We start from the raw sequence: 21,181 nt of genomic DNA on the forward strand, positions 1-21,181 counted from the left end.
CAAGAGGAGAGTCTGGTTCATCCAGGATGCTCTTTTCACTCTGTATCCGCTGCATCGTTCCTGTAGAACTGGGGTCCATTATCAGCACGTTCTGACTACCAGCTCTGCCGAATTTACAGTCACTCTTTCTGGAGTCAGTCGTCTTGCACACCTCGTAATTGTACACATGTGGCAGAGTCCCTGTTCCCAAAGTGTCTGAGTAACGTGGTGGATAATATGGAATGACAGGGAGGTTGGAGTGATACAGGATGCGAGACTGTCTCCACCTGTAGATTTTGACTGATATAATAACCACTAAACACGTGATGAAGAGGAAGGAAACTACAGCCAGAGCCAAGACTAAGTAAAAAGTCAGGTTGTCATTGTACTCCTTGTCGTGTGTCAACTCAGTGAACTCCGACAGCACTTCAGGGAAGCTGTCCGCCACCGCCACGTTAACAACGACTGTAGCTGAACGAGAGGGCTGCCCGTTGTCCTCCACTATAACAGTCAGTCTTTGTTTGATGGCATCTTTATCAGTGACTTGGCGGATAGTTCTGATTTCTCCATTCTGTAAGCCCACTTCAAACAGCGCCCTGTCTGTGGCTTTCTGCAGTTTATAGGAGAGCCAGGCATTCTGTCCAGAGTCCACATCAACAGCCACCACTTTAGTCACCAGATAGCCCACATCTGCTGAACGAGGCACCATTTCAGCCACCAGAGAGCCACCAGTCTGGACTGGGTACAGAACCTGAGGGGGGTTGTCGTTCTGGTCCCGGATCATTATTTTCACAGTCACGTTGCTGCTGAGTGGAGGAGAGCCTCCATCCTGCGCTTTTACGCGGAAGTGGAAATCTTTGATCTGCTCGTAGTCAAAAGAGCGCACTGCATGGATGACTCCACTATCAGCACTAACTGACACATATGAAGAGACTGGTACTCCGTTAACGGAGGAGTCCTCCAGTATGTAAGAAACACGGGCATTCTGGTTCCAGTCAGCGTCTGTGGCTTTGACTGTGAATATAGAGAGACCTGGCGTGTTGTTTTCTACAGTATAGGCCTCATATGAGCTCCTCTCAAAGACAGGTGCGTTATCATTAACGTCTGAGATCTGTAAGGTGAGAGTGACACTGCCGGAGAGGGAGGGCACTCCCTCATCAGAGCAGGTTACAGTGATGTTATACTCAGAGGCTCTCTCTCTGTCTAAATCACTGCCTGTTACTAAGGTATAGAAATTATTTGATGATGCTCTTAATTCGAAAGGTACGTTATCGGTCATAAAACACTGCACTTTTCCGTTTTCCCCCGAGTCCTTGTCTTCAATGTTTATCATCGTAACTACTGTGTTGAGATTAGCATCCTCTGATATCACAGTTGACTTAGACATTATGTTGATTTCAGGTTTATTGTCGTTTACATCTTGCACATCGACAATTAACTTGCACGAATCCGTGAGTCCTCCCTCATCACTAGCAAGTAAATTTATTTGATAGTTTCTTGACTTTTCAAAGTCAATTATTCCAATTAATACAACATTCCCGTTTTCCCCATTAATCTCAAATACCCTGGTGTCATCATCTGCTGCATTTGTAATTGAATATATTATTTTACTGTTCGAACCTTGATCTGCGTCTGACGCTGTAACAGTAGCAACAACTGTTCCTTTAGGTGAATTCTCAGTGACTGTAGCTTTGTATGTTTGCTGTGTAAAAACTGGAGCATTATCATTAACGTCTAAAACTGTAATGAGAATCTGCATTGTTCCTGACATCTGTGGCTCTCCTCCATCTACAGCTGTTAACACGAGGGATATCTGCTCTTGTTTCTCTCTGTCTAAAGGTTTCTGCAGTACCATCTCAACATTTTTATTTCCATCAGAGTTGCTGTGCAGTTTGAGAGCAAAATTGTCACTTGGTTTTAATTCATATGACTGAACACTATTCATTTCAACATCCAGATCCACAGCCCTTTCCAGAACAAATTTTGCCCCGATGAGCGCCGTTTCGCTAATTTTGAAAGTGATTTTAGTTTTTTTAAAAGTAGGTGGATTGTCATTGATATCTTTGATCTGGACTGTAACCGTATAAAATTCCATCGGATTCTCCAAAATGATCTGAAAATGTAGAGCACACGGTGTCGTCTGTTTGCACAGCGCCTCTCTGTCGATCCTTTCTTTAACGAGGAGGACTCCTCTTTCTCTGTTCAGCTCGACGTACTGATCGGTGTCTCGAGCATAAATCCGAGCCTTACCTGAAGTCAACCGTTTGATTTGTAAACCCAAGTCTTGCGCTATATTACCAACTAACGATCCTTTGATCATTTCCTCTGGTATTGTATAGCTCACTTGTCCGAGCACCGATCCGACGGCGAGAAGAGAGATAAACAGGAGTACTTGCCTTGCCATTGTTTTATGCGATTTTGCGAATAGATGTTCACTGTGATAATATCCTACAAATCACGCTTTAAACGTCAAACGTCAATTTCGCACGTTTATCATCCACACACATGAGAAAATGTACTAAAACGGTCGATGTCCTTTGCCTCCAAATACTGTGTATGTCTCGAGGCCGTCCTTTGTCGTTCTGTTCTTTCTTCGTTATACCGACGTTACAAGGGAGTTGCTGTTATAACCCTACTCAGCTGTTGACAATTTAGCCAACAGCGGCCCTAAGAGTTCACCTTAGAAAACTGCAGACAGCTAACATGAAGGTTTTTTCTTTTTAAAATACGTCACAAAAATTCCAAGTTAAATGGTAATATTTGTACTGAAAACGCACACGGAAATCCATTATCAAATAATACGGATCATATTCACGGCCCTGGAAGGTTGGTTTAGAGACATTTTTAAAGTAACTTTAACCTTGGGCTGCTCAGTCTCTCTCTCTTTCTCTCTCTCTCTCTCTCTCTCTCTCACACACACACACACACACACACACACACACACATGTCTGGTTTGCTATCCTCGTGGGGACATCCCATTGACATAATGCTTTCCCTAGCCCCTTACCCTAACCCTAACCATTAAAAATGAATGCCTAACCCTAACCCTTACCCTAAACCTAACCATAACCTAATTGTAACCCTGACAGTAAAACCGCATTTTGAGTGTGAAAATTGCTTTCAACCCCGAGGGGACCTGGATTTTGGTCCCCACGGTGCAGAAAGTCCCCACCAGGATAGTAAAAGTCAGATTTTGGTCCCCACCAGGATAGTACGAACCCGTACACACACACACACACACACACACACACACACACACACACACACACACACACACACACACACACACACACACACACACATATATATGATTAAAACTATTAAGATTTGAGAGCATTGAATGAAACACCTGGTAGGTTAAAGCGGTTATAATGTTCAGAAAACATTTGTTCAGTGCTGAATCACATAGAAACAAAACTCAGGACACAATGGGGAAACACTAACGGGGTCAACAGAAGGCGATGGACTTACTGTTGCTGTCCAGCGTTCTGAAATGGACAACGCCAGATTCGTGGTGCTTACCTCTATGTCAGTGAGGCAGGCACCACGAAAGAAATCCTGTCAGATGAGGGGCATTTATTTCCAACAATTAAAACAAAATCTATAAAATGAGTGGATATGAAATATTGATCTCCTCAACTAAAAAGCTAGATTGAACCACAATAAGAGTTTACTGACAATTCACAAAGTAACGGAACATATACATGAACAGAGAAGTGAGTACTGAACTGGAAAACAATTACACGAAATATGCAAAGTCAACATGTAATAAACATGAGGTGGGTATTTTTCATTCCTCAAATGTAAAATATGAAACGAAAAAAATTCCAAACCTTTATAAGTAACAGTTTGTTTTAGTGGAAATATAAGAGACTGGAAATACAAATTTGATATCATATGGACGATAATGTTATTGTAATTGTATTATATATGATCTATAAGGCTTGAAGGCAATCTTAAATTTGTATGATGATGTAGAAAACATTTAAGGGCAGTCTAACCTCAAGAGGAGAGTCTGGTTCATCCAAGATGCTCTTTTCACTCTGTATCCGCTGCATCGTTCCTGTAGAACTGGGGTCCATTATCAGCACGTTCTGACTACCAGCTCTGCCGAACTTACAGTCACTCTTTCTGGAGTCAGTCGTCTTGCACACCTCGTAATTGTATACATGTGGCAGAGTCCCTGTGCCCAAAGTGTCTGAGTAACGTGGTGGATAATATGGAATCACAGGGAGGTTGGAGTGGTACAGGATGCGAGACTGTCTCCACCTGTAGATTTTGACTGATATAATAACCACTAAACACGTGATGAAGAGGAAGGAAACTACAGCCAGAGCCAAGACTAAGTAAAAAGTCAGGTTGTCATTGTACTCCTTATCGTGTGTCAACTCAGTGAACTCCGACAGCACTTCAGGGAAGCTGTCCGCCACCGCCACGTTAACAATGACTGTAGCTGAACGAGAGGGCTGCCCGTTGTCCTCCACTATAACAGTCAGTCTTTGCTTGACAGCATCTTTATCAGTGACTTGGCGGATAGTTCTGATTTCTCCATTCTGTAAGCCCACTTCAAACAGCGCCCTGTCTGTGGCTTTCTGCAGTTTATAGGAGAGCCAGGCATTCTGTCCAGAGTCCACATCAACAGCCACCACTTTAGTCACCAGATAGCCCACATCTGCTGAACGAGGAACCATTTCAGCCACCAGAGAGCCACCAGTCTGGACTGGGTACAGAACCTGAGGGGGGTTGTCGTTCTGGTCTTGGATCATTATTTTCACAGTCACGTTGCTGCTGAGTGGAGGAGAGCCTCCATCCTGCGCTTTTACGCGGAAGTGGAAATCTTTGATCTGCTCGTAGTCAAAAGAGCGCACTGCATGGATGACTCCACTATCAGCACTAACAGACACATATGAAGAGACTGGCACTCCATTAACGGAGGAGTCCTCCAGTATGTAAGAAACACGGGCATTCTGGTTCCAGTCAGCGTCTGTGGCTTTGACTGTAAATATAGAGAGACCTGGCGTGTTGTTTTCTACAATGTAGGCCTCATATGAGCTTCTCTCAAAGACAGGTGCGTTATCATTAACGTCTGAGATCTGTAAGGTGAGAGTGACACTGCTGGAGAGGGAGGGCACTCCCTCATCAGAGCAGGTCACGGTGATGTTATACTCAGAGGCTCTCTCTCTGTCTAAATCACTGCCTGTTACTAAGGTATAGAAGTGATTTGTTGATGATTTCAAAATGAAAGGTACACTATCACTTACTGAACATTGAACATTCCCGTTTTCTCCAGTGTCCCTGTCTTCAACGTTTATCATTGTAACAACTGTATTGAGTTTAGCATCCTCTGAAATCACAGTCGACTTAGACATTATGTTGATTTCAGGTTTGTTGTCATTTAAATCCAAAACATCAACAATCAGTTTACAGGAATCTGTTAGTCCTCCAACATCACTAGCACGTAAACTTAACTGAAAACCTCGTGAATCCTCGAAGTCAGTATTACCAATTAAAGTCACTTCGCCATTCTCCTGGTTTATATTAAAGACTTTCCTGACGTCATCCACTTTATTTGTGATTGAATATGTTATTTTACTGTTCGAACCTTGATCTGCGTCTGACGCTGTAACAGTAGCAACAACTGTTCCTTTAGGTGAATTCTCAGTGACTGTAGCTTTGTATGTTTGCTGTGTAAAAACTGGAGCATTATCATTAGCGTCTAAAACTGTAATGAGAATCTGCATTGTTCCTGACATCTGTGGCTCTCCTCCATCTACAGCTGTTAACACGAGGGATATCTGCTCTTGTTTCTCTCTGTCTAAAGGCTTCTGTAGTACCATCTCAACATTTTTGTTTCCATCAGCATTATTATGCATTTTAAGAACGAAATTGTCAGTTGGTTTTAATTCGTACCTTTGAAGATCATTGGTGCCAACATCAACATCCACAGCCCTTTCCAGAACAAATTTTGCCCCAGTTACCGCCGACTCACTAATTTTAAATTCAATTTCAGCTTCTTCAAAGGTGGGTGCATTGTCATTGATATCTGTGATCTGGACTGTAACCGTATAAAATTCCATCGGATTCTCCAAAATGATCTGAAAATGTAGAGCACACGGTGTCGTCCGTCTGCACAGCGCCTCTCTGTCGATCCTTTCTTTAACGAGGAGGACTCCTCTTTCTCTGTTCAGCTCGACGTACTGATCGCTGTCTCGGGTATAAATTCGAGCTTTACCTGATATTAAACGTTTGATTTGTAAACCTAAATCCTGTGCTATATTACCAACTAACGATCCTTTAGCCATTTCCTCCGGTATTGTATAGCTGACTTGTCCAGTTACCGAGCCAAAGGAAAGGAGAGCAAAACACAACAGCGCAGGCCCTTTCATTGTTCTACCCTCCTATTTTATCAACGAGGCTCCACAATGCGAACATGCATCCAGGTGAGCGAAAGGAGTTCCAAAGTGAGATGTCAGTCTTGTAGCTTTATAGTCCTCTGTACATCGAATAGTCTTAAATCGTCATGTTTTTTATTTGAAATTCTACGGATCGAGAATGCCTGCTCGTTCTCGTATAACCCCGTCCTCGTTATGTGGGCGTATATGGGAGGTACTCAGCTGCTATAACCCTGCTCCCAGCTGTCAAAACTCTGGTCAACAGCGGCCCTAAGAGTTCATAACAGAAAACTGCACAACAACTTCATAAATTACACTGTTCAAAAGACTTGTTGTTAGCGAAGTGTAACAAGTAAGACTTTAAGTAAATAATACAAGAAAGGAAGAGAGAGAGCGAGAGAGTGAGGGAGAGAGAGAGAGAGAGAGAGAGAGAGAGAGAGAGAGAGAGAGACAGAGAGAGCGGGAGAGAAACAACACAATCCACGTTGTAATCGCCGATTGCACACTACAACACAGTTTATGGTTTAAATGTATTTCTATTTTGTTCTTTTTTTCCTCCTTTTTAATCAAAACATCAGTCAAAGTACCCTGTCAATTACCGCAAGAATTACATTTTCACAAAAAACTACTACAAGAATAAACGTACGTTAAAATGTACCTCACTAAAAATATAATTGGGCATGGGAAGGAAAAAAGAAAGTTTGATAATATCGCTGTTCGTGGTGCTGAAATGATGACATACCAATCGATGGGAATGATTTATAAAATGATTTTCCGTCCATTCGTGGGGAGATAATGAATGTGCAAAATCAGGCAAAACAAATTCTGTGCTTTGGGGAAACTGTACTATCTATCCAGACATTGCAGTGATTACTTAAAAAAGTGAGGTGATGATTCAGCCTGTTGTCATGGAAGAGCAAGAAATAGGTGCATGAAACATTGTTGCCGATGAAGGAACTAATAACATTTCTCAGTCAGAAGTTTTTAAAGAGATAATGTAACAATATTTTCTATGGAAATCGTAACAGCTGCATTAGAAAAACTCTTTCAGGAAAAATCAGTTTGCCCACTGAAAATGTGCTCAACGTTTAATGCAGTGAATTAATAAATAAATAGGGAATGTACCTTTGCAGTTATTTTAAACCATCACTGATTGAAAATGTATCTTAAATATAATCTATGATTTTGTAAAATACCTTAACATGCTGTGAAACCAGATTTATAACTGACCTCCAGAGGAGAGTCTGGTTCATCCAGGATGCTCTTTTCACTCTGTATCCGCTGCATCGTTCCTGTAGAACTGGGGTCCATTATCAGCACGTTCTGACTACCAGCTCTGCCAAACTTACAGTCACTCTTTCTGGAGTCAGTCGTCCTGCACACCTCGTAATTGTACACATGTGGCAGAGTCCCTGTGCCCAAAGTGTCTGCGTAACGTGGTGGATAATATGGAATCACAGGGAGGTTGGAGTGGTATAGGATGCGAGACTGTCTCCACCTGTAGATTTTGACTGATATGATAACCACTAAACACGTGACGAAGAGGAAGGAAACTACAGCCAGAGCCAAGACTAAGTAAAAAGTCAGGTTTTCATTGTACTCCTTGTCATGTGTCAACTCAGTGAACTCCGACAGCACTTCAGGGAAGCTGTCCGCCACCGCCACGTTAACAATGACTGTAGCTGAACGAGAGGGCTGCCCGTTGTCCTCCACTATAACAGTCAGTCTTTGTTTGACAGCATCTTTATCAGTGACTTGGCGGATAGTTCTGATTTCTCCATTCTGTAAGCCCACTTCAAACAGCGCCCTGTCTGTGGCTTTCTGCAGTTTATAGGAGAGCCAGGCATTCTGTCCAGAGTCCACATCAACAGCTACCACTTTAGTCACCAGATAGCCCACATCTGCTGAACGAGGAACCATTTCAGCCACCAGAGAGCCACCAGTCTGGACTGGGTACAGAACCTGAGGGGGGTTGTCGTTCTGGTCCTGGATCATTATTTTCACAGTCACATTGCTGCTGAGTGGAGGAGAGCCTCCATCCTGTGCTTTTACGCGGAAGAGGAAATCTTTGATCTGCTCGTAGTCAAAAGAGCGCACTGCATGGATGACTCCACTATCAGCACTAACGGACACATATGAGGAGACTGGCACTCCGTTAACGGAGGAGTCCTCCAGTATGTAAGAAACACGGGCATTCTGGTTCCAGTCAGCGTCTGTGGCTTTGACTGTGAATATAGAGAGACCTGGCGTGTTGTTTTCTACAATGTAGGCCTTATATGAGCTCCTCTCAAAGACAGGTGCGTTATCATTAACGTCTGAGATCTGTAAGGTGAGAGTGACACTGCTGGAGAGGGAGGGCACTCCCTCATCAGAGCAGATCACAGTGATATTAAAATTAGAGGATATCTCTCTGTCTAAATCACTGTCTGTTATTAAATTATAGAAATTATTTGTAGATTTTTTTAACATGAACGGTATATTTTCGCTTACTGAACAATAAACTTTTCCATTTTCTCCAGAGTCCTTATCTTCGATATTTATCATCATAACGACTGTATTGAGTTTAGCATCCTCTGAAATCACGGTCGCCTTCGTCATTATGCTAATTTCAGGTTTGTTGTCATTGACATCGAGAACATCAACAATAACCCTAGAAGAGTCTGTTAGTCCACCATCATCACTAGCAAGTAAATTTATTTGAAAATTTCGTGACTCCTCAAAGTCAATATTGCCAATTAAAGTCACTTCGCCATTCTCCTGGTTTATATTAAAGACATCCCTGATATTATCTAAAGTATTTGTGATTGAATACGTTACTTTGCTGTTAGAGCCTTGATCTGCGTCTGACGCTGTAACAGTAGCAACGACTGTTCCTTTAGGTGAATTCTCAGTGACTGTAGCTTTGTATGTTTGCTGTGTAAAAACTGGAGCATTATCATTAACGTCTAAAACTGTAATGAGAATCTGCATTGTTCCTGACATCTGTGGCTCTCCTCCATCTACAGCTGTTAACACGAGAGAGATCTGCTCTTGTTTCTCTCTGTCTAAAGGTTTCTGCAGTACCATCTCAACGTTTTTATTTCCATCAGCATTATTATGCATTTTCAGTGCAAAATTGTCAGTTGGTTTTAGTTCGTACCTTTGAAGATCATTGGTGCCAACATCAACATCCACAGCCCTTTTCAGAACAAATTTTGCCCCAGTTACCGCCGACTCACTAATTTTAAACTCCATCTCTGTTTTCTCAAAGGTTGGTGCATTGTCATTGATATCTGTGATCTGCACTGTAACCGTATAAAATTCCATCGGATTCTCCAAAATGATCTGAAAATGTAGAGCACACGGTGTCGTCCGTCTGCACAGCGCCTCTCTGTCGATCCTTTCTTTAACGAGGAGGACTCCTCTTTCTCTGTTCAGCTCGACGTACTGATCGCTGTCTCGGGTATAAATTCGAGCTTTACCTGATATTAAACGTTTGATTTGTAAACCTAAATCCTGTGCTATATTACCGACTAACGATCCTTTAGTCATTTCCTCCGCTATTGTATAGCTGACCTGTCCAGTTACCGAGCCAAAGGAAAGGAGAGCAAAACACAACAGCGCAGTCCCTTTCATTGTTCTACCCTCCTATTTTATCAACGAGGCTCCACAACGCGAAAATATATTCCATTAAGTGAAATCAATTCCTGGTAGACACAACAATCTTTTAGCGTTATATTCCTCCCAGAACAACGGAAAATTAAAAAAAATGTCGTCTTTGTCATCAGATATTCTGTGCATCCAGAATATCGCTCTTTCTCGTTGTACCCCGTGCTCGTTATGTCGTCGTTTATGTGAGATACGCTGCTGTTGCAACCCTACTGTCAGCCATCAACACTCTGGTCAACAGCGGCCCTAAGAGTTCAAAAAACAAAACTGCAGAACACTACCGTCAGGCAATCTGTAATAGAAGACTTGCAATCACAGATGTTTATCACGGGAAACGTAAATAAAAAAAACCCCCCACAAACAACAAAAGTTTTCTTCAACGCTGTTGATTCCTCACTTCAATATAATTTAGCTCCAGATGTAGTGTGAATGGTAAATATACTGGTTTCTACAAAACGCTTAAAAAACACTTGCTTTAACACTCAAACGCCTTCCAGCATGTTTCATTCACACATTTATTCATTTTTTCTTGCGCTAAGACATTTCTAACAGTCACACTCCAATGAACGCATCGGGAGAAGCTCAGGGTTCAATATCTTGCCCAAAGGTAATTTTCACTCAGACCGGAGAAGCTATTGATCCAACAACTACACGTCCCATTGACACATGAGTTACTCTACCTCGAGAGCTACAGCCAAACCAACTAACAGTGTTTTCTTTCTTAAAATTATCAGTCATGAAAATGATTCCGTGAAAGTAAGCACCACAGCATACTCAAAGTATTAAATAAGCAAATTTTTTGAAGACAAAATCCCACAGGAATAATAAAAAGATATGTAAAATACAAGAAGAGTACAAATAAGTTCAATAGTGTCGCTGTCTGCGGTCCTGAAATCACTATCCTAGACGATCGAGATGAGTGGGGGCACCACTGTTTTACATTAAGGAAAACAAAACAAAAAAAAATAAATGAATGAAAAAAAAAGAATAAATAAAACGCTATGCCCTTTCTGGACAGTATAACTAAATTATAACATTGTCAGTGCTGAGTATTTAGTCAAATGTCTTTAGAAAAATCTTATGAAAGAGTGAAATAAATGACTGAAAATTCTGGTACCGATAAGAAAAGAGGTCACTAAATAATTTTAACTAAAGTTTAATTACATCATATTTTTAGAGGAAAATTTAACGCCTAAGTAGAAATTGATTCACCGTTTCATATAACAATATTTGATATAGAAACAATTTAAAATAATTAGCATTAAAACCTGTTGCACGAAAACTTTGAGAAGACTTAGCGTACAATTTCACAACGGTAAAGTAATTCCCCTTTATAGTTCTAATAGGTCATCAGTGAATAAAAATGTAAATTATATATAAGATCGATGGTTTGGTAAAATAGCAGGATAATTTCAACAGTATAGCCGGATACTGAATAATTTAAAAAGACATTATGACATAAAGTTGAAGCCACATATATAACTGACCTCGAGAGGAGAGTCTGGTTCGTCCAGGATGCTCTTTTCACTCTGTATCCGCTGCATCGTTCCTGTAGAACTGGGGTCCATTATCAGCACGTTCTGACTACCAGTTCTGCCGAACTTACAGTCACTCTTTCTGGAGTCAGTCGTCCTGCACACCTCGTAATTGTACACATGGGGGAGAGTCCCTGTGCCCAAAGTGTCTGAGTATCGAGGTGGATAATATGGAATGACAGGCAGGTTGGAGTGATACAGGATGCGAGACTGTCTCCACCTGTAGATTTTGACTGATATAATAACCACTAAACACGTGATGAAGAGGAAGGAAACTACAGCCAGAGCCAAGACTAAGTAAAAAGTCAGGTTGTCATTGTACTCCTTGTCGTGGGTCAACTCAGTGAACTCCGAAAGCACTTCAGGGAAGCTGTCCGCCACCGCCACGTTAACAATGACTGTAGCTGAACGAGAGGGCTGCCCGTTGTCCTCCACTATAACAGTCAGTCTTTGCTTGACAGCATCTTTATCAGTGACTTGGCGGATAGTTCTGATTTCTCCATTCTGTAAGCCCACTTCAAACAGCGCCCTGTCTGTGGCTTTCTGCAGTTTATAGGAGAGCCAGGCATTCTGTCCAGAGTCCACATCAACAGCCACCACTTTAGTCACCAGATAGCCCACATCTGCTGAACGAGGCACCATTTCAGCCACCAGAGAGCCACCAGTCTGGACTGGGTACAGAACCTGAGGGGGGTTGTCGTTCTGGTCCTGGATCATTATTTTCACAGTCACGTTGCTGCTGAGTGGGGGAGAGCCTCCATCCTGCGCTTTTACGCGGAAGTAGAAATCTTTGACCTGCTCGTAGTCAAAAGAGCGCACTGCATGGATGACTCCACTATCAGCACTAACGGACACATACGAAGAGACTGGCACTCCATTAACGGAGGAGTCCTCCAGTATGTAAGAAACACGGGCATTCTGGTTCCAGTCAGCGTCTGAGGCTTTGACTGTGAATATAGAGAGACCTGGCGTGTTGTTTTCTACAATGTAGGCCTCATATGAGCTCCTCTCAAAGACAGGTGCGTTATCATTAACGTCTGAGATCTGTAAGGTGAGAGTGACGCTGCTGGAGAGGGAGGGCACTCCCTCATCAGAGCAGGTCACAGTGATGTTATACTCAGAGGCTCTCTCTCTGTCTAAATCACTGTCTGTTACTAAGGTATAGAAATTATTTGTTGATGATTTTATAATAAATGGTGCATTTTCGTTGATAAAGCATTTCACGATTCCACTGTCTCCGGAATCTAAGTCCTCAACATTTATCATTGTTACTACTGTGTTGAGATTAGCATCCTCTGATATCACAGTTGATTTGGACATTATGTTGATTTCAGGTTTATTGTCGTTTACATCGAGAACATCAACAATCAGTTTACAAGAATCCGTGAGTCCCCCCTCATCACTTGCTCCTATATTTATTTGGAAGCGTTTTGTTTTTTCAAAATCAATGGTTTCAACCAATGAAACTTGCCCGTTTTCTGTGTTTACTTCAAACATTTTCTTTACGTTACCTAACGTATTTGTGATTGAATATGTTATTTTACTGTTCGAACCTTGATCTGCGTCTGACGCTGTAACAGTAGCAACAACTGTTCCTTTAGGTGAATTCTCAGTGACTGTAGCTTTGTATGTTTGCTGTGTAAAAACCGGAGCATTATCATTAGCGTCTAAAACTGTAATGAGAATCTGCATTGTTCCTGACATCTGTGGCTCTCCTCCATCTACAGCTGTTAACACGAGGGATATCTGCTCTTGTTTCTCTCTGTCTAAAGGTTTCTGCAGTACCATCTCAACGTTTTTGTGTCCATCGGGGTTACTGTGCAGTCTCAGAGCAAAATTGTTGGTCGACTTTAAATCGTAGTTTTGAACCGCATTAATACCAACATCCAGATCTACAGCCCGTTCCAAAACAAATTTTGAGCCGGCAGTTGCAGACTCGCTAATTTTGAAAGTCATTTCGCTTTTTTCAAAGGTTGGTGCATTATCATTGATGTCTGTGATCTGGACTGTAACCGTATAAAATTCCATCGGATTCTCCAAAAGGATCTGAAAATGTAAAGCACAAAGCACCGTCTCTGTGCACAGCGCCTCTCTGTCTATTCTCTCCTTGATGAGGAGGACTCCTCTTTCTCTGTTCAGCTCGATGAATTGGTCGCTATTTCTGCTATAGATCTTAGCTTTTCCTGATATTAAACGTTTAATTTCTAAACCTAAATCCTGTGCTATATTTCCAACTAAAGAGCCTCTAGACATTTCCTCCGGAATCGAGTAACTGACCTGCCCGAAGACTGGGCCGAGGGAAAGGAGAGAGACAAACAGCAGTACTTGCCGTTTCATTGTTCTTTCAGATTTCTCACTCAACGTGGATTCACAATCTATATTCCACACAACAGAAGATTCCAAAGTCAAAACTTAAGTGTATATTCCGGTCAGCGAAAGCAAATCTCTCCAAAATAAAAATCTTTCTTCAGTATTTATCCTCCTTGATCAGAATCGCTCGATCTTTGTGCGTCGTGTTCCCTCTTTATAATGTTGATGTTACATGGGCGGTGCTGCTACAAACATGGTCTCAGTCCTCAACACTCTGGTCAACAGCGGCCCTAAGAGTCCGCACTATAAAACTGCAGAATATCATCTAAAATTCATCCGCAGGACAACTTATTGTCAAATGTGTGCAAATTCAGTAATATCAGCCTACAGAATCTTTAACTCTGTCATTTGGACTTGAAAAAAGAACAATCGGGAATTTATTGTGTTTAATTTCTAGGATCACAATAACAGTATATTAAGAAAAACAGGCAGTGACTGTGATGTTAAGATATCAATGGTGTAAGAGAGGTTAGCCCGGATAAAACAAGTCAGCTGACCGACCGAAAGGGAAAATGCATCGGGAAAACACAAGTTTACTTAAAGATGGATAACTGTGAAATAAGTGAAGATTTAACAAAACAAAGAAACAAACAAACAAACAAAAAAACTTGGCGCTTGAATTGTGGAAACAGCACAAAATGGACACGAGGTAACATAAATTAATATTGCTAATGCTGCTGTCCGTGGTTCTGAAGTGAATGCGGTTAACATTTGAGGTATATTAATATTGATTAGATGCCATTAAGATTCTGTTTAGAAAAATTTATTCCTCAAGCATATTAACATTGTTTTTGTTTTGCGCGTGTGTAAAATTGATGTATTAGTTATTCATTGTTGAGCTATGTTATGATAGCGCCTGTGTTTGGCTCTGGGGCTGCCTGGTGCAGTTTGTCGCGCTCTACTACTTTTGTGTTGTTTTCTTCTACTCTACTGTTCTCACTTAGTTTTAACGATGTATTGGCTGCCTTGGTGTATGCTAGCCTGGCTTTGCTATCCATTCGATCCTCACGATCTCTCTTCGTCCTCCTTCTGCATTTTCCACCCTCCTCGATTAGCTGGATCTTCGTCAGACTATTTCGGCGGTCCCTCTAGACCACGGAGAAGGAGAGGGAGAAGAGGAGGTATTCAGGTAAAGCTCAGGCTTTACTGGCGGCGGGGTTTGGCTGGTAAGCGACGTCGAGCGTGCCTTGTCTCCTGTGGTCAGAAAAGCTCCATGGAGGGGGACTTGTTTTCCACGTCCCTGTTCGGATGCGCTGGGCCCGGCTCTTTGAGACCGTGCTGCCTTAGGAGGGTTTATCCAGACTCTTCTGCCGGCTGGCTCTTTATTCGCTCGGTGAGTGGATTCTACGAGCGTGATGGCTCAAACCCTGTGTACCTACGTCCTTTAACTTGAGCCTTTGCAAATAATGAGGCATCTACCTCGCTGAATATGGCGCTTTTAACGCGCGATCTCTGTCTAATAAATCATTCTTGTTGAATGATTTTATATTATCTAAAAAACTAGACTTTTTTTCCCCTGACTGAGACCTGGCAGCGGGACGTAGACTACTCGTCATTTGTTGAACTCTGCCCGAATGGCTATACTTTTATAACCCAGCCTCGGGTATCTGGCCGGGGTGGTGGGCTTGCTGCGGCTTTCCAGGACCGTTTCTCCTGCCGCTCCGTGAAAATTGGACATTTTCTTTCGTTTGAGATGCAGCTGCTTAAAATTGGAAACAAGGATCCCTTTTACCTTGCTGTGGTATATCGTCCACCTGGCTCTAATGGGCTTTTTTTTTTATCAGGGCTCAGTGACTTCTTATCCTCTACTATAAAGCTGTCTAGGTTGCTTATAGTTGGGGACTTTAATATACACGTTGATGATGACTCCGACCCCTTTGCCAGAGACTTTATCAACATTATGGATTCTTTTCATTTTGCTCAGCATGTGTCCGGTCCTACACATAGCAAAGGTCACACACTGGACCTTGTTCTTACTTTGGGTTTGCTCTGAGGACATTTTTATTTCCGATCACCATGTTATTGTTTTTAACGTGTCTTTTAATGCCTGTTCAAGGGATGGTTAGCTCTCGCATCTTAAACTCCTCCACAGCGGAGAAATTTGCGGATGCGCTTAACTTACAGCTATCTCCTCATAATGGTGTCGACTTCTCAACCAATCGTTTTTAATAATTATTGCCTTTCTATTTTAGATGAAATTTGTCTGGTTAAAACGAGGAGAGTTTCTGCCTCCAAATCTCCTCCTTGGCTAAATGGCAATATTCCTTGTCTAAAACGTGATTGTCGAAAAGCGGAGCGCAGGTGGAGGAAAACACATCTAAATGTTCATCTCCTCTACCTAAAGGACCTTTTAATTTCTTTTAATAATGCGATCAGAGATGCGAGGGCTGCCTATTTCTCACACTTAGTTACAAAGAGCAGAGGTAATCCTACAGTGCTATTCAACACCATTAGTGACATTGTTACTCCTGCTCTACCTGCGGCCCGTATTTCATCTAATGAGGACTGTGAAAATTTTCTTTCTTTTCTGATGGCAAAAATTATTAACGAGAGAATGAATTTTTCACATTCAGCACCTGTTATGATTATCTCCACCCCATCTTGGCCGTCATCTTGGATACTTTCTCTTCTGTTTCACTACCTGAGCTGGTAAAACTAGTGAATTCAGTGAAAGCATCATCCTGTTCACTTGACGTTGTACCTGCATCATTATTCAAAAATGTCTTTCAGTCTATTGGTCTATGTGTGCTCACTTTAATCAACTCTTCACTGGCATCTGGCATAGTTCCGGTTTATTTTAAAAATGCTGCTATTCTTAAAAAAACCTCAGCTAGACCTCTCTCTTTGGAACAGTTACAGACCAATCTCTAAATTACCGTTAATCGCTAAGCTTCTAGAAAAGGTTGTGGCTAAGCAACTTATAGCGGGTCTGGACAAACATAGCATTTGTCCGACTTTCGTAGAGCTCACTCCACGGAAACAGCCCTTCTTAGGGTCTCTAGTAACATTTTGATGAGTAATGATGCAGGAAAATGCTGTGTTCTACTTATGCTGGACCTCACGTTGGCGTTTGACACAGTTGACCACCACATCCTCCTTGAACAGTTAAAACATTGGGTTGGTGTATCTGGAACTGCCTTAGAGTGGTTCTGCTCATATCTACATCACTGATCCTTTTCTGTGGTGGTCTCCGAGTTTAGGTCATCCTCTACATCCCTTACTTATGGTGTCCCTCAAGGTTTGGTTTTGGGGCCTTTATTGTTTTTAATATATCTTCTCTCGGCTATCGGCTCTTTTGAGGACATTTCTTATCACTATTATGCTGATGATATTCAGCTGTACATTTCTTTTAAGCCCCATGATTTCTCTAAGCTTCAGCTTCTGAATGACTGCTTAGATTTGATTAAACGTTGGATGGCTGCAAATTTCCTCCAACTCAATGAGGGGAAAACTGAAGTCCTTGTATGTGCTCCTGACAGATTTTTATCCCAGATAGTGAAACCCCTGGTCCTCTCTCAGTTTATGTTAAATCCTCTGTCAGGAATTTAGGTGTCACCTCTGACTCGACTCTCACATTGGATGGTCATGTTAAATCTCTGGTTCGGTCTTGTTTTTATCATTTAAGAAATGTGGCTAAGTTCAGCCCTATTTTATCTCACTCTGAACTGGAGATTGCTATACATGCATTTATTTCCTCACGCTTGGACTATTGTAGCTCACTGTTTATGTGTCTAAGCAAAGGTTCTCTGGATCGTCTGCAGGTTGTGCAAAACGGTGCAGCTAGGCTTTGGACAAAATCCTCTAAGCATTCACACGTGACACTGTTGCTATCTCAGCTACACTGGCTTCCTGTTGAATTTAGAGTCCGATTTAAGATCCTGGTCTTGACTTTTAGAGCTTTGTACGGATTGGCACCAGCCTACATCTCTGATCTGCTACAGCCCTATGTCCCTAGCAGGTCCCTGAGGTCATCTGATCAGGGCTTACTTGATATAAAACATACTAAAATGAGAACTAAGGGTGATAGAGCTTTTGCCATTGTGGCCCCTAGACTTTGGAACTCTCTCCCCCAAACCTTAAGAACTCTGGACTCAGTAGCTGCTTTTAAAAAAACAACTCAAAACTCACCTTTTTAAAACTGCTTTTGATTAATTTCTCCCTGTTTTATATTGTCTGTTTTACCTTTTTATGATTTGTTATCTTATGTGCAGCACTTTGTGATTCTGTTTAGAAAGGTGCTATAAAAATAAAATTGTATTTATTTATTTTTATTTTATGTTAAGTAAAGATTAAGTAAACATAAGAAATTTACCAACAAATTCAACATAAGACTCTAGACCCACAATGAAAAACTTCTCTCAAAACAAACAGATTTGAGCATTATTTAAAAACGTAATAAATACACTGACACCATATTAAAGTGGTCTAACCTCTATCGGAGAGTCTGGTTCATCCAGGATGCTCTTTTCACTCTGTATCCGCTGCATCGTTCCTGTAGAACTGGGGTCCATTATCAACACGTTCTGACTACCAGCTCTGCCGAACTTACAGTCACTCTTTCTGGAGTCAGTCGTCCTGCACACCTCGTAATTGTACACATGTGGCAGAGTCCCTGTGCCCAAAGTGTCTGAGTAACGTGGTGGATAATATGGAATGACAGGCAGGTTGGAGTGATACAAGATGCGAGACTGTCTCCACCTGCAGATTTTGACTGATATAATAACCACTAAACACGTGATGAAGAGGAAGGAAACTACAGCCAGAGCCAAGACCAAGTAAAAAGTCAGGTTGTCATTGTACTCCTTGTCGTTGGTCAACTCAGTGAACTCCGAAAGCACTTCAGGGAAGCTGTCCGCCACCGCCACGTTGACAATGACTGTAGCTGATCGAGAGGGCTGCCCGTTGTCCTCCACTATAACAGTCAGTCTTTGCTTGACAGCATCTTTATCAGTGACTTGGCGGATAGTTCTGATTTCTCCATTCTGAAAGCCCACTTCAAACAGCGCCCTGTCTGTGGCTTTCTGCAGTTTATAGGAGAGCCAGGCATTCTGTCCAGAGTCCACATCAACAGCCACCACTTTAGTCACCAGATAGCCCACATCTGCTGAACGAGGCACCATTTCAGCCACCAGAGAGCCACCAGTCTGGACTGGGTACAGAACCTGAGGGGGGTTGTCGTTCTGGTCTTGGATCATTATTTTCACAGTCACGTTGCTGCTGAGTGGAGGAGAGCCTCCATCCTGCGCTTTTACGCGGAAGTGGAAATCTTTGATCTGCTCGTAGTCAAAAGAGCGCACTGCATGGATGACTCCACTATCAGCACTAACGGACACATACGAGGAGACTGGCACTCCGTTAACGGAGGAGTCCTCCAGTATGTAAGAAACACGGGCATTCTGGTTCCAGTCAGCATCTGTGGCTTTGACTGTGAATATAGAGAGACCTGGCGTGTTGTTTTCTACAATGTAGGCCTCATATGAGCTCCTCTCAAAGACAGGTGCGTTATCATTAACGTCTGAGATCTGTAAGGTGAGAGTGACGCTGCTGGAGAGGGAGGGCACTCCCTCATCAGAGCAGGTTACAGTGATGTTGTACTCAGAGGCTCTCTCTCTGTCTAAATCACTGTCTGTTACTATACTGAAAAAGTTATTTGATGTGGAAGAAACTAAAAATGGAATATTCTTGTTAATATTACATTGAACGTTTCCATTTTCGCCTGAGTCTGGATCTTGGATATTTATGATTGTCACAACAGTGCCAGGTGTAATGTCTTCTGCTATTATGCTAGACTTTGACATGACATTTATAGCAGGTACATTATCATTTGTATCAAGTATTTCTACAACAATTTTACTGGTATCGGCCAATCCCCCTTCATCACTAGCTTGAACATGTATTTGATATTGTCGCTTCTTTTCAAAGTCGGTGTTTCCGACCAGTGTAATTTCACCAGTTTCTCGGTTCACGTCAAATTTTTCCGAAGAATCGTCCACGGAGTTTAATATTGTATATGATATCTTTCCATTGGATCCGTCGTCTAAATCAGAAGCACTAACTGTAATCAGTACAGTTCCTTCGGGCGAATTTTCTTTTAAGGTTGACTTGTATATTTTTTGAGGAAAAACTGGAGCATTATCATTACTATCAAGCACATTTACGTTTATCTGAACTGCTCCGGAGAGCTGCGGTTCACCGCCGTCTACTGCAGTCAAAACAAGCGACAAATGATCCTGTTTTTCTCGATCTAAAGGTTTCTGCAAAACCATTTCTACCAGCTTACGTCCATCCGCTTGATTCTGCACCTTCAGAACGAAGTTATTAGTGGGCTTTAACAGATAACTTTGAAGGCCGTTTACACCGACATCGAGATCTATTGCTTGCTCGAGCATAAACACAGTTCCTGTATTAACTGATTCACTTATTTTGAATTTCATCTCACCTCTTTTGAAAATTGGGGCGTTGTCATTAACATCTGTCACTTCCACGGTAATGCTATAAAATTCCATCGGATTCTCTAAAATAACCTGGAAGTGTAAAGCACAGGGCGCCGTCTGCGCACAGATCAGCTCTCTGTCTATTCTGTCTTTGACGAGGAGGACTCCTCTTTCTCTGTTCAGCTCGATGTACTCTGCACTGTCTCCGGTATAAATCCGAGCTTTCCCTGATTTCAGCCTTTTTACATCCAAACCAAAATCCTGTGCAATATCACCCACAAAAGAGCCTTTCGGCATTTCCTCTGGAATGGAGTAACTGACCTGCCCAGTCACTGAGCAGAAACAGAAAAACAAGGTGAAAAGCAGCACTTGCCGTTGCATTGTTCTAACCGCCATGTTCCAGTAAAATAAGCCGTGTAATATTGCTGTAAAAAATGGATTCCACTTGAAAAGTAATCCTGTTTATATCATCATGTTGTATGTAGCCACTTTTCAAATCGAAAATTGCAACTTTAAAATAAAAGCTCCAGTCCAAACTGACGCTTAATACGCTGATCTTCGTGTCCTGTGCTGCTCATTGTGTCTTTCTCTCGTTCTGCATCGTAAAGGATGGGGATGGCACTGCTGATTTCTTTTCCTATATAACAAAGGATGGTCAACAGCGGCCCTAAGAGTTCATCTTCCTGAACTACAGAATATTATGAAGGATTGAAAATGAGAACAAGTGGTTTCTATTTTAAAATTATTACATTTCTTTAAATGACCAACACTTGCTTCTTTCATAAATATAAACATCATAAACATCATAATAATAATAATAATA

The 21,181-nt window shown here is 41.9% G+C and overlaps 2 protein-coding genes across 32 annotated transcripts in view; both read right to left on the bottom strand.

The window, feature by feature from the left end:
- The window catches only part of LOC134644348 (protocadherin gamma-C5-like), a 306,637-nt gene that overhangs the window by 104,672 nt on the left and 180,784 nt on the right, over window positions 1-21,181 (bottom strand). The window contains exon 1 of one of the 31 annotated variants that reach the window (XM_063497471.1): window positions 18,355-20,967. The exons of 27 other annotated variants lie outside the window; for them this stretch is intronic. In XM_063497471.1, coding sequence (XP_063353541.1) covers window positions 18,355-20,754 — 2,400 coding nt within the window. In that variant the 5' untranslated portion in view covers window positions 20,755-20,967. Of the gene's footprint in view, window positions 1-3,980; window positions 5,868-11,506; window positions 14,161-18,354; window positions 20,968-21,181 lie in introns of those variants that run through there. 3 more of the 31 variants (XM_063497551.1, XM_063497676.1, XM_063497682.1) reach the window with 3 other exon arrangements.
- Window positions 7,569-10,265, bottom strand: LOC134637764 (protocadherin gamma-A2-like). Its single transcript, XM_063488285.1, has one exon. It carries the CDS (start codon window positions 9,984-9,986, stop codon window positions 7,569-7,571), a length of 2,418 nt encoding a protein of 805 aa, XP_063344355.1. The 5' UTR covers window positions 9,987-10,265.

Source organism: Pelmatolapia mariae, linkage group LG2, assembly GCF_036321145.2.
Source record: "Pelmatolapia mariae isolate MD_Pm_ZW linkage group LG2, Pm_UMD_F_2, whole genome shotgun sequence".
Lineage (NCBI taxonomy): Eukaryota > Metazoa > Chordata > Actinopteri > Cichliformes > Cichlidae > Pelmatolapia > Pelmatolapia mariae.

What these genes read in the sequence shown, in the direction of transcription:
- LOC134637764 (XM_063488285.1), bottom strand. Translation starts at nt 9,986, where the DNA reads ATGAAAGGGACTGCGCTGTTGTGTTTTGCTCTCCTTTCCTTTGGCTCG.